At 42.4% G+C, this 14,854-nt stretch overlaps 1 protein-coding gene across 1 annotated transcript; it reads left to right on the top strand.

Moving 5' to 3' along the window:
- The first annotated feature begins 518 nt into the window (after window positions 1–518).
- LOC130382266 (E3 ubiquitin-protein ligase TRIM21-like) lies at window positions 519–10,500 on the top strand. Its single transcript, XM_056589904.1, has 4 exons — window positions 519–552; window positions 859–1,008; window positions 5,377–5,688; window positions 8,423–10,500. The coding sequence occupies exons 1-4, from the start codon at window positions 519–521 to the stop codon at window positions 8,983–8,985; spliced, it is 1,059 nt and encodes a 352-aa protein (XP_056445879.1). The 3' UTR covers window positions 8,986–10,500.
- Window positions 10,501–14,854: the final 4,354 nt, after the last annotated feature.

Raw genomic sequence — 14,854 nt, 5'->3', positions numbered from 1 at the left:
CAGACAGTGGTTTGTTACTAGTAGAGCTCTGGTCCAGACAGTGGTTTGTTTACCTGTCCTTGACCTGACCTGCAAACCCGAACAAATGCCCTCATTCCTCACAGTTGGGACACTTTGCACTGTTAAGCTGCTTTCACACCGCCGCGCGGCAACTCGCCACCTCCATTCATTTCAATGAGGGATGAGCGGCAGAGGGGATGCGGTTACAACCGCGGCTGTTGGACAAAGGAAGCGGTTGCCGCCCACGTGAACTCGCACAGATTTTGCCCTACTGCTCAACTTTTCCCGCGTTGAATCTTTCGGCTACACGAGTGGCCCTTCACACCGCCGCGCTGAACCCTCCGGCAGCGAGGCGGTTATCAGGGTGGCTGCCGCACGGCGGTGTGCAAGCAACTTTAGCTGGCAACTAAAGTGGGCAGCTAACTGCTGTGAAATAGATTAATTAATAAATGCTGTCAATCAGATTACAGCAACGACAGGCACTGAACAACTTACATTTTTTGTTGCAAAAACATTACATGAACGTTATTTTAATGGTTGCTGCTGTGACAGGTAAATATATAAGAATTATACCTCAGAATGCTGTATTCTTAAAACAAAACCGATGAATATTTCCACAAAGCACAAATCAGTTACTTTTAAGCATTTATTCAGAGAAGTAAAGCCTAAATAAATAAAGCCTTGTATAAATAAGCAAAGCCTTGTATGAAGTCTAAAGTGCATCCAAGACTGATCATCTCCTGACATTCAGGTTGTGTGTGTGGTGTGTGTGCTTGTGTGTATGTGTGTGTGCGTGTTGACCAATCATAACGAGCCAATGATTGGTCAGAATTAAAACATGTGACACCGTTTTTCCAGCTAATATAGCAGGGCTGAAGCCTGAGAGAAGAAGCCCTGGAAGCTGTCAGAGAGGAGCCATGGACACTGTCTCTGGACCGGACCCTGGACTCACTATGGAACCTGAGGACAAGTCTTTGGACCCAAGGGAGACCAGCCACAGAAGATTTAGTAGGTGACCTTTTTATAGCATTTAAAAGAAAGTCTAATGAATATTTTCACGTATTATGTTTATGTATCAATGTATAACTGTGTGTATGAATGTATTACTGTGTGTGTACATGTCAATAATCAGGGAGTAACAACAAATAGGCTATAGATCCGTTTTTTTTCTGCTTAAGTGTGTTCTTAATTCAACACGAGAGAGACAGTACTTTTGATGTTTCTTCTAGATGGGGAGGGAATCTGCAGACTGCATGGAGACCGTCTGGACTGTGAATGATAGCCATGCAGTATCAATATATCCCTGTGTACATAACTGTGTGTGTGTGTGTGTGTGTGTGTGTGTGTCCTATTCCTGAACAGCTGTAAAGTCCTGCAACATTGTCTTTCTGATATTCGGACTGCTGAGTATTCTCCTAATCTCCCTGCAGTTCAGTGAGTCTAAATCATCCTTGGTTGGCTGTGTGTCCTGTTATGTTAGGATGTCATTCTGTTTTAGAGCTCATTTCTTCTGTACTCCTCTGTGTGAACTCGGTGAGGGTTTTATAGAAGTTATGAGTCATTTTATTTCATTCAAAAATAACATTGTTTTTGTATGTTATCAGGCTAACAGAGCATATTCAGTGTTGAACTACTAACAGAAATAAATAATTAAAGGATGTCCCCTTCTGGCAGCATGGTGTTACTGCAAGTGCTGGTAGTCTCCTCCTCCTGCAGGGGGAGCAGTAGAGTACAGAGGCCCTCATCTTTGTTATGCGCTCAATTAAGTGAGGTTTACAGTTCTACGTAAGGCAACGATGGACCGATTTTTATTGTGGTCTTCACGCAAGGTCCGGTTTTTATTGTGGTCTACTACACAGGGTCAGGGCTCAACAACAAGATATTCTGAAAATAAATTGGTAGGACCTTGTATACTATAATCGCCTTAAAGGATATGCAATACAAAATTTGTAAGAGATAATTAGGATGGCATACAAGAAATAGCTGATAGTAAGAAGTTAATTTTAAATATAACTGCAAGCGGTGATTAACGGGGTCCGAGCAAAATAAAAAGTCAAGCACACACTAATGGAAGATATATAAGTATGACCAGTAGCGTGCGGTGCCCCTTCATTTCGGTGGGGCAGAAACTACTGGCGTATGACCACATCCACAATTTATATATATTTTTAACATGTATATTTTGAGCTACATCAAAACATGTTAACTAAACTAATTGTGAGTAAGAATTAAAAATAAACTAATAGCCCAATGTTACTGCACGCTTTTGAAGTGCCATCCGCAACACTCGTCATATGATGTCCCTTATAGTGAAGTTATTTCTTCCATATTTTATTTTAACAACAGGCTTAGCGAGTGCATTGCAAATACATGAAAAGTAGAAATACAAATCATCAATCAAGCAGACCTTTGATTTGGAACTTGGCCCGACGATGTGTGAAATCTCTCAATAACAACACTTTTGAAAATTCTCAATAACAGCTGTTTAAATCAGGTATGAAATCAGGTATACAATTTTCATACCTGCTGAAATAAATAAATAAATAGACTTCAATGCCGAAAGATAGAGACGGATTAATTAGACTACAATAAGACCATGGGGCAGACTACTTTACGACCATATGGGCGTCTTATAGCGCGGATTGTAGGGGTGTGACGAGATCTCGTGCAACGAGATCTCGCGAGATTAAACTCAACGATATTACCCGTCAAGTTAAAAATCTGTCTCGCGAGATTTGTGAGCTATCCCAAACTTCTATTTGTGGCCTGTAGGGGCAGTAATGCGCCTTTGCTACGTCTAGCCCGCCAGAACCTAACGAAGGAGAAGCAAAAGAAGAAGAGGAGGAGAAGGAGAGGAAGCAGGGGAAGCAGCCATAGGCAGTCAGAATGACGTCGGAAAATACCCGTATTACCGTCGAAGATGCCCCCGCCACTTTTAAATCATTTGTTTGGCAGCATTTTGGGTACCCGGCGGAAATTATGAATGGCAGTAGAGTGACTGATAAGACACGGACAATACAAAGTTGTCAGTGACATACTTGGTCAGGCACTATTTGCACTCTGTATTGACGGAGTAGAACTTTGATTTGGTTTTGCAGATAATATTGTTCGCACTTGAAAAAAATAGAATTATTTAATTTAATTTATTTGACTTCAACTGTTTTTGTTTCAATTTAATGCATGTAAAGAGTTATAATAAAACATTTCAAAATGCATGTGCAACTCGGTTAAATAAAAGTCTGTTGTTCCAGTCATATATTTTGTCATTGTAGTTTTCTTAAAATCTCGTCTCGTCTCGTTCTCGCGAACCGAATATCGTGTCTCGTCTTGTCTCGTGAGCTGAGTGTATCGTCACACCCCTAGCGGATTGCAATTCTTATTGCAGCCTGCAGGGTCATGCGAGAAATATACGGAGGGACGCGGTCGTTGAGCTCCGCTGCCCCACATTGCATGACACGTTAAACTCAATTAGAATCGCCACCATCAATTTGATATCAACAGACCAAAAATAGTCGGAAAGCCTACAGAAACTATAGATAGTTAATGTGACAATCGCATTATTAAAAACAAACTTGGAGCAATGATTTACTGAGGAACTATTTTTTTTGGGAGCTTGCTTTTGCAGGGAGTTCGGCACCCCACCTGCCCATATTGACGGCACGCGCCTGAGTATGACAAATAATTATTAAGGAAAGATGTTGATGAAGATGTTCCACTAAATGCAATACTGTGCCTCGGATTTCAGGTGAGCTGCAAAGCAATGGCCGAATGTCATGTTCAGCTTGTTCATGAGGCTATAATCGGGATTCGAACTCTCAACTTAAGGATCACCTTTACAAGGCATTATCCCATTATTATATATGAGCCACTGATAAACCTGAACTGCAGCCTCAGTCACATGGTCAAAATGTCTATTGCTAAGCATATAAAATCCAGAAAACTCCAAGCACACATTCCTCAAGTGAATTAAGGGATTTCTTAAAAGCATGTACCTGACATTTTTTTGAAATTCTGGGGAAATTAAACGTTTGTATTCAAGAACACTAACTGAATAAATATAAATACGGCAGAGTTAATTATAGAGGAAAAATGGTTAATGAAGAAGTTCCCCTTAATGCCATCCTGTTTGTTGGCAGTCAGTTTCTTGGAAACTAATGAGCCGGAATGTTGATTGCCTGAGGAATTTCAGGTGACAGAATGTCATGTTCAGCTTGTTCATAATGCTCTAATCAGGATTCAAACTCAACCTAAGGATCAAATGTACAAAGCATTATTCCGTTGAGCCACTGACATTCCTGAACTGCACGAAGCCTCATTCACACCTTGAAAATTGATAAGCACACAACATCAAGAAAACTCTAAGCACACATTTCACAAGAGAATTAAGGGCTTTCTTAAAATAGTACAGATCTGAACATTTGCACTGTTAATGGTATCCATCTAATAATAGTCGTATGTTTTTTTTATACAATAACAAAATGGTCAGATAAGAAAAACTGGGCTAACTGCTTCAACTTTATTGTCCAATATTTCTCAAATGGAACTAAATAAAACAAATTCTGTTAGATTTTTGTGAGGCTTGGTCTAAAGATTTTATGTGGCGATTTTGGGGATTTTTTGAATATTTTTGTAGCCTGTGAATCTTTTTATCACTTTTTGCTTTAATATGAAATTGCGGGAAAAGTATACATTTCAAGGGTTTTATAAATGCGTCTGATTCTAGAGATTAATATTCTGAAAGAATTTGGAGTCCAGGTCAATCTGGTGAGGAGGAATAAGCCTAATTCATGATCTTTTACAATAAAGCCACCTTTGGGTGAAGTAACACAAATTTGGGTTAATGGGTAGTGGGGGTAATTGGTAACCATACCTGAAAATTTCAAAAGTTTTCGACTTACGGTATAGGCTGCAATATGACTTTTACAGAATTTGAGGGGAGAAAAAACGTTACAGAAACAATAGGGGAGCAAGCAGCTTCGCTGCTCGGACCCCAAATTAACCGCAGATCATCTTCATATTTAAAACACCATACCATCTTACTTTGCCTGCGCATCTCTACCATCTACTCAGCGTCTTTTTTTGTGTTTGCTTTTATTGGTTTCAATTGGAGCTGGTTAACGGTTTTGCGTTCTCCACAAGCTCCGCCCCAGACTCGTTAATCTCTTGAGCGGGAGTGTCTTCCCCTCCCTGGGAGATCTTTGTAGACACTGCTGTGATATTCAATCATGTAGGCAATGGCAGGTGCGAAAACTGGGTCTGAATCTTCTGGGTCGCCCTCTAGTGGACAGGTGTTCGGAGAGAGTGAAGGGAGTGTATGACACTGTATTTCTAGATCCGTGTTGTAAACGTTCACTCCTCTCCTCCTGGTTTCTTCAGGTTCAGTGATGCACACAGAGGAGGAGAAGGAGGCCCCCAGCATCACAGAGTTCAACTCCTCTACCCACGTGTTGCCCGTGGGCCAAACGGCCCGCTTTACCTGCCATACCGGCGGCACGCCGGAGCCCACAGTAGAATGGCTCCACAACGGCAGGCCCCTGGAGAGGAACGGCACAGACGACCAATCAGAGGCCTGGGTGGAGAGAGGCTTCCTCTTCGTCAGAGGTGGGAGGTATGGCGTGAACACGGTCTGCTGCATGGCGAGCAACAGCGCTGGCACGGCAAATCACACTGCTGAGCTGCTTGTCTTTGGTAAGATCTGTATCCAAGGAGAGACGTTTGTTGATAATGTATTCATAGCATTGTTGTTGATATATTCATAACATTGTTGATCATGTATTCATAACTTTGTTGTTGAGGTGTGGTTATTGCATATATTTTTATATATATATGTATGTGTATATATATATGTGCGTGTGTGTGTGTTTTATTTATAGTTTTTTATGCGTCATCCGCTGCTTAACCCAAAATGTAGCGAACGCAAAACCGTGATGTGAACCGAACTGTGAATTCTGTGAACCGTTCCCTAGTTTTTGTTGATGTCATGACGTGAAGGAGGTGTTTTTAAGTCCTTTGATGTTTAGCTTCTACCGGAAGCAGACAACCAACCATGTTGTCTAATTGAACCTAGCCTCAAACCACAGACTCGTTCTCAATAAGAAAAAACAAACCATAACTCAGATGTGCATACTGAATGGACGAGCGGAAGGAAAGTGAAATAGGACAGGAATCGGATATAGAATCGTACAATTACTGAAGAAATTGTGCTTGCACTGTCATTACACGCTTATGTGTGTGTACATTAGTATGTTTGTTTATGTATCTGTGAGTATGTTTATGTATGTGTACCAGTGGCGGCTGGTGGTTTTTAAAGTGAGGGAGGAAGGACTGCGCGCTTGGTTGCCATTGGCCTGTTTTGTTGGTGTATGGTGGCATAAGAATGTGAGACTCAAGTTGTTTCAGGGTGTTTTGGTGAACTACAAAATAGCAGGGAGGGAGTTATGTGAATAAAATGTATACAAAGCCACCAGTGGCAACACTGTAATTAATTATTAGTCAAATCAGGCCTACTATTGATTTGTAAAAGTAAATAAAAAAATCTGGGACTATCATTGGGCCTATTTTTGCCCTCACTGACTGAAGTTATTTAGCTATGTTTATTTTCAGTTACAATTGTTTTAAGAAAAGACTCAAGAACCAAAGTGATGCCTTTTAAAATGCATCATGCTCTGAATCATTCACTAACATCATTCACTAACTAACCCTAACCCTTTCCACAATATCAAACAGAGCGGTCAGAGTAACCAACTAGTAAAAGAACAACAAGAACATTTTTTCAAAACTATTTACATGGGCTGTAAGCCTAACTATTCAGATTGAGGGACTTCATTTATAGATCAGGTCAATCCTCCTTGCTGTTTGCGTTGCGAAGACAACATCAGTGAAACCATGAACAGCCCACGTTGGAGATTTGCTATTATTCATAAGCAAACAAGGCCAGCAATAAAGTAGATTGCTTGTAATGCTACCAGTAAGCCATGCGTACCTAGCAAACCATGTAGCACTCACAACACTGACGTTGCCATTACTACTGGTGACCTTGATTTTGGGAAGTGGTCTACCTCTTTCTTTGGTCGCTAACTTAGCACTGTAACTGAATGAATGGAATGATTTTTGTAATAAGACGTTAACAATGTCCTCCATTTCCAATGTTTCCATTGTTCATTTAGGATCTTGCTATCGCAGATTTCACTTGCTCTGCGTCTCGACTGAGCACCGCGGCAATGCAGACTGGGTTTGTTATCGATAGCGTTGCCAGATTGGGCAGATTTCCCGCCCAAAGATAATTGTCCCAGCCTAACATGGTTAAAAGTAGCCCCCAATTGGGTGGGAAATCGGACCAATCTGGCAACAGTGCTCAACGTCCAGGGATCCTGCTTATTGGTTCATAGCGCAGACGGATAGATTTTTGCGCGAATCAGACCCCTTAAGGTCCCACCCACTCAGAGGAGGATTTTCCTCCGCTCTCCCATTGAAACCCATGTTATCCACCGGCCGCCAGTACTTTCGGGGAAATGAATGGGAGTCAACGGAGGCGGAGGGAGGACGTTCCTCCCTGAAGTAATTGTCAATAGGCGATAGGGGGTGCTAATGTCCCTTTACCCAGGGAAACGAACATTATATATTCAAAGGCAATAAAGTAGTCATATTTAAGGGCATTAATTCATTACAATAGTCTGGGCAATCTACATTTTTTATTCTGAACAATGTTAGGGAGGATATTCCTCCCTCTCCTCAATGGAGAAGCCTCCACTGATGTGTACATATTTATACCTATGTTTACGCATGTTTATGTATTCGTACATATATTTATAGGTATGTTTACTTTGTGTACTAATGTGTACGTATGTCTTAGTATGTATACCTATGTTTAGCTGTGTACTTATGAATACGGATTTATGCGTACATATGTATGAGTATCTTTACATATGTACCTATCGTTACATATTCACGTATGTTTACGTTTGTCTGTGAGTATATATAGTTATGTTTAACTTTGTGTACGTATGTATATGTAATTGTACGTGTACTTGTGTATTTTTATGTGCACATATGCATGTGTACATATGTTTATGTATGTACATATCTATGTATATAGTGTGTATTAATACTATTTATGCATATGTAACTTTTATTATCTTAAATACAATGTGTACTATTGCTTGGAAAATATACAGCACATGATTCCACTATAGTACCTATGTTAATGTTTGAAGAAGAGAGCGTTCACACAAGAGTCTGAAAGAGATTAAAAAAGAGGAGAATGCAGGAGAACAGTACAAGTGATGATGATGACAATGAAGAATGGTTCAGCATCTAATCTAGTGAGGTCCCCCCTTCACTGTATAGCATCTTTGAGTGTCTAGAAAAGCGCTATATAATTTCAATCCATTATTATTATTAATCATGTCTTGTTCTCCGTCAGATGTCTGTGAACTCACACTGGACCCAAACACAGCCCACAGAGAACTCTCTCTGTCTGAGGACAACAGAAAGGTGACGCGGGTTGGAGAGGACCAGTCGTATCCGGATCACCCAGAGAGATTTCACTCCCTGCCCCAGGTGTTGGGTAGAGAGGCTCTGACTGGCCGCTGTTACTGGGAGGTAGAGAGGAAAGGAAGTGTTGGTATAGGAGTGACATACAGAGGAATCACAAGGAGAGGATGGGGTGACAGCGGACTTGGATTGAACAACAAGTCCTGGACTCTAGCTTGTGATGATCATGGTTACACTGCCGGGTACACTGGTAGAGAGACAGCCATACCTCTCCGCCCCGCTGGCTCTACCAGAGTAGGAGTGTATCTGGACCGGCCTGCTGGCACTCTGTCCTTCTACAGAGTGTCCCCAGGTGGAGCAGGGTCCTCAGACACACTGACACACATCCACACCTTCTGGTCCTTCTTCACTCAGGAGGACCTCCTCCCTGGGTTTGGGTTCTGGGGGGATGAGGGTGACTCAGTCTCTTTCTGTCGGTTTTATAAAAAATAGCACCCGCACACACACACACACACGCACACATACAGGTATGGAGGATTAGGAGGACACTTACAATTTTCTGTAAATTATGCTCAGTACAGGCCTACGAGGACACCTCTTTCCAGAGGTGCTAGAGCTATAAAAAATATATCAAAAATGTCCATTCTTTTTACAAAAATACATTTCCTCATATTTCAAAAGATAGCGACACACGGATTTACACAGACATTTTGGTGGTATACAGGGACTCATTCCCCATACAGGCTTGTAAGCACCCCAAAGAGGTTTATGAGGACATAGGTTTTAGAACAGGCCTGCAAGGACACTAGTCGACACACAGACCAAGTTTAGAACAGGCCTGCAAGGACACTAGTTGACACACAGACCAAGTTTAGAACAGGCCTGCAAGGATACCAGTTGACACACAGACCAAGTTTTAGAACAGGCCTGCAAGGACACTAGTCGACACACAGACCAAGTTTTAGAACAGGCCTGCAACGACACTAGTTGAAACACAGACCAAGTTTTAGAACAGGCCTGCAAGGACACTAGTTGACGCACAGACTGCAGACAGGATTGTGAGGACATTAAAGCAGTCTTGACAACTCTCAAAGGCAAGATTGATAAAATCAGACTAAACACATCTCAAACGCAAGGCACTCAAAACCGCGAACCACCAGCGACCAAAAAAGGAGCACTTAACTTGATGTGTGAATTTAGCTTGATTCTTGAAAAAACTGTGCAAAACATCAACTATTCCATGTGTGAATACTACTTAATTTTTTTCTTTAGGCCATTATTTCTCACAAAATCACGAATATTTTGTCTTTGCACAGTGCACGTTGAGCGCTCGTGACCAGAAGTCTGTTCAAAATATATGGCTTCATATGCTTCATCATAATATGGAGTTAGAATCATGCCAAAACCCCACACACACACACAAAACGTGTTTTACTCACGCACAACGATTCACACACGCAAAACGTGTTTTACTCACGCACAACGATTCACACACACGCTCAGTGTGGTTTGTAATTGAAAAAATATGTTTCTTTGTATGTGTAAAACATACTGTATTTGTTTCTGAAGCAAAATGAATTCGTTTGTGAATGATGTTTTGCGTGTGTGTGAATCGTTGTGCGTGAGTAAAACACGTTTTGTGTGTGTGTGAATCGTTGTGCGTGAGTAAAACACGTTTTCCGTGTGTGTGGGGTTTTGGCATGATTCTAACTCCATAATCACAGCTTTTGTTTCCAATTCAGACCACGGCCTCTTCACACAGCGCCTCCTCTCGGACGGAATGTGTTTACCTGTATTGAAAAGAGCAACAAATCTTAACTTTGTATGCAATGGTAGCCTCAGGTCCTGTCTGTTGACGTTAAAATATTGAGGAAATCAGAGATCGGCTGCTGTAAATAGTTGTCATACAAAAATACATTCTATGATGCCTTAGGATCATAACAAAACACAAATAAAAAGCTTTTAGCCTGAGTCAATGTCTTCATTTTGATGTTGTCACGGTCTCTCCCACCAGGGGCCCGTTTCAGAAAGCAGGTTTGGTGAAAACTCGGAGTTAGTTAAACCCGAGATGAGGGAAACTCTGGTTTTTCGGTTTCACAAATCCAGTTCAGCTTAACTCTGAGTCAGTTACCCTGGCAACATACTCTGTGAAACTTACCTGCTCGCTGGCAGGCCTTCTTCAACTAACCCTGAGTTTCTCCTGCTCTTAAGTTGAAGCCTGCAGACGGAAGGCAGTGGCAGACATGGCGTGTCCTTTTATTGAAGAGCCAGTTGATGTCGAGGCGCAGATACTCCGCAGAAATCTCCGTCGGGAGAGGGTTATTAGAGCCCGATTGGATGTTTTATCATTCCCTGATGAGTACCTGTTTGAGCGTTTCCGTTTCTCTGCATCATCTATAATTGATCTAAACAATATTCTCAGCCCTCACATAGTTCACATGAAACATCGTGGACACGCTCTCAGTTCCGAGCAAATTCTTTGTATTGCACAGCGTTTTTTGCCAACGGCAGTTCTTTGTATAACGTTGGTGATGCAGAGCATGTGTCCAAGGCAACGGTCTGTCGGGCTGTTCGAAATGTGACACTTGCACTGAAACGGCTAATATACACGTTTGTAGTGTTCCTAAGTCACAGACCAGCAGACTTCTCAAAGAGTTCCACAGAATTGCAGGTAACAGTCTAAGCAATAATTTATTCATGTCATAAAGCTTTGAGACTTGAAGCACTAATCAGTCAATTTGATATATTTTAGGGTTTCCAGGTGTGATTGGCTGCATAGATGGCACTCACATTCCTATCATAGCTCCTTCAATAAATGAAGGAGATTATGTGAATAGGAAATCTGTCCACAGCATTAATGTACAGGTAGGCCTAAATAGTAGCCTTTAACATTCCAAATGAAATATAATTCACTATACAGCTAATTACTGTTCTTCAATGTCTAGATCATATGTGATTAGGGTTGGGTATCGAACAACGGTGCCATTTGGCACCGACCGAATTATGTCGGTCCTACCGAGTATCGAATTGTTTTGGAGAAAACGGTGCCAAATTTCGATACTTTACGGTAGACGGCGTGAAAGCTTTTATTTATTTATTTTTTATCTATCGCAGCCAGCCAATCACTACCGTTGTTGTATACAGGCGACTTGAGATGCGTTCTAAAACGTGGTTATATTTCGTCAAAATTGACAGCAATACTGTAAAATGTAACCGTTGCTTGGTGATTATAAAATGCAAGTCCAGGAACACCTCAAAATGATGAAACATTTGATCATCCATGGCATCAATTTAAGACTGGACAACTGCACCGTCTTCAACACTCCATCTGCTGGGTCTTCTTCTGCTAGCAACGATGACATAACAGGTACGTTTCCCGCTAGACGTTAGCCAGCTAATAGCAGGTTAGCTGTGTGCCAGCTAATATTACGGTAGCTAACGTAATTTACTAGATCGTTAGTTGAGCAAAGATTTTTTTTTTTCCAAAGTCACCAACATGGCGTGTGCTTGTAGTATAATGTAAATAAAACACTACCGTTTGTTAGTTAGTAGGCTTTGCATTTGCCTTTGACTATCTCCTATTTCATTTCGTACTAAGGTCCATCTGTCCAAGCCAGCACTTGTGACATACTGACTTGTAATAATAGTCTTATAATTTGCTCTAACAGGAGCCGAAGATCCGGGCGTTCCAGGAAGAGGCCACCGCTATGGGTCCGCGGTTTAAGGCTAAAGTCCAGGTTCTCCCATAAAGACTCGATCACTGATAAGTATGAACAGGATTTATTTAAATAACGACATGGGAATATTTTGCATGGTAAATCTTTGGCATGAGCCCCGTCACTGATCCAGGGTGACGTGCGGACTCGGCGTATCCTGCCAGGACTAGCAGGGGCGGAGCCTTCCCCAAAAGAGAGGACGTAGGCCTACGCCGGAAATAGGTGATAACTCGGCATGTCCTGCCGGGACTGGCAGGGGCGGAGCCGACCCCAAAAATAGAATAGCGAAAGGAGGTAATGAGACCATACATACCCGCGTAGAAGAAGTGGACAAGGATAAAAGGTAAAGGCATACCCAATATACGACATATTAAGAGTCAATCATACATACCGTAAAACGATAAGCTTAAAACCGTCAGCGAGATCGATGAATCGCGTAAAAGCAGTTGACTTGAAATACCTCAGCGAGATCAATTAAAATTTAGAGCACTCTGCAGCTGTTACGCAGCGAGCCACGAGTGCTTTCGTGCTGTACCAACTGCCGTGGTCGATTCACTCTCCGGGGTCGCTGCGTGACCTGAGTGCTTTCGCGTTGAACCACCGATGTGGTCAACGAACTCAAGAGTGCCCTTGATGTGCCACCGACGTGGTCACGCACTCACCGGTGTTGTTGCAGCAAGTATTGTGAACTTTCATGTTGAACACCGACGTGGTCAACGAAATCACGAGTGCCCTTGATGTGCCACCGACGTGGTCACGCACTCACCGGTGTTGCTGCAGCAAATATTGTGTACTTCCGTGTTGAACACCGACGTGTTCAATGAACTCCGAGTGCCCTGCACTTGAGTGTTTGATATTATGCCACCGACGTGGTAATTAAATTTGCATGTGCCCGAGTTGTGCCCACCGACGTGGTCAACGCACTACCAGGGTTGCTGCAGCGAACGTGGAGTTCTGAGTTGTACCGCACCGACGTGCACAACGAACTCACGAGTGCTTGGGTTGTTCCCACCGACGTGGGCAACGCACTCACCGGGGTTGCTGCAACGAACTAGAGTTCTGAGTTGTACCGCACCGACGTGCGCAACGAACTCACGAGTGCTTGAGTTGTTCCCACCGACGTGAGCAACGCACTCACCGGGGTTACTGCAGTCAAACCATGAGTATTAGATAACGTGCCACCGACGTGGTCATACTCACGAGTGCCCGAGTTGTTACCACCGACGTGGTCAACGCACTCACCGGGGTTGCCGCTGCAACCTTGAGTTTTATTTTCCTATGTACGCCACCGACGTGACAGCGAACTCAAGAGTGTTTTCTAGATGATCCACCGACGTGGTCACACTCGCCGGGGTTGCTGCAGGTTAACCTGAGTTATGAAACCGAATTTTGCTTTATGAATTTAGTATCCGATAACCACCACCGCCGGTAGTTGCAAATAGTGTTGCTTTTGGCAATGAAAATTATGACTAAGAGTCGTCATCAACAAACCTTTATCGCGTGAGAAAAACGAGACTGGACGCAACGTGGATGCTGGGCATGTGACAATAGCAGTGATTAAATGCATAGTACAATATAGTTGGCGAATAAAACAAGACTAAAAAGTGTTTTACGAAAATAAGACCGCTAAAATGTCTCTTCATTTTCGTTGACCTAAACTAGGCGATAAAGACTTATAACGTTATTTTGTTCGACTGGAACTTCAACTGTTCCAGACATAACATCAATTTTCAACCATTTACCTTATTTAACAAAACTACGCACTTGTAACTTCGATAATATCTAAATGGAATTACGATAACACTGGAAAGAGTATGAATGTAACTAAAACTAATAAAAACTAAAATGACAGCTTGACACAAGACTAGACCAACACTAGAAAGGAAACAGGCCACCAAAAACAGCTATGGTTGCAAACGTGTGAAACCTGTCTTAACCGACGTTAGAGAGCATCGTGTGCGCTTGAAGAAAGAACCTTGAATTCTACCGGATGTAGGACGTCGAGTTCTGTGTTGTACCGCACAGACGTGTGCAACGAACTCACGACTAGTGCCTGAGTTGTGCCCCAGTTGTGCGTTGACGTGGTCAACGCACTCACCGGGGTTACTGCAGTCAACCATGAGTAATAGATAACGTGCCGCCGACGTGGTCATAGTCACGAGTGCCCGAGTTGTTACCGCTGCGCTTTGGTCAACGCACTCACCGGGGTCGCCGCTGCGAACCTTGAGTTTTATTTTTCCATGATATGCCACCAACGTGACACCGAACTCAAAGAGTGTTTTCTAGATGATCCACCGACGTGGTCGAACTTGCCGGGGTTGCTGCAGGTTAACCTTGAGTTATATAGCCGAATTTTGCTTTATGAGTTTAGTACCTGATAACCACCACCACCAGTAGTTGCAAATAGTGTTGCTTTTGACACCGAAAATTATGACTAAATGTCGTCATCAACAAACCTTTATCGCGTGAGGAAAACAATGCTGGTCATATGACAATACTATAATTAAATGCGTAGTGCAATGTTGTTGGCGAATACGAACGAGACTGAAAGTGTTTTTACAAAATAAGACTGCTAAAATGTCTTCATTTCCGTTGACCTAAACTAGGCGATAAACTGTAATAACGTTTTGTCCAAACGGAACTTC

Source organism: Gadus chalcogrammus, chromosome 5, assembly GCF_026213295.1.
Source record: "Gadus chalcogrammus isolate NIFS_2021 chromosome 5, NIFS_Gcha_1.0, whole genome shotgun sequence".
Classification (NCBI taxonomy): Eukaryota; Metazoa; Chordata; class Actinopteri; order Gadiformes; family Gadidae; genus Gadus; species Gadus chalcogrammus.
Note: the sequence above shows the minus strand (reverse complement) of the source record. Positions and strands in the feature narration are given on the sequence as shown.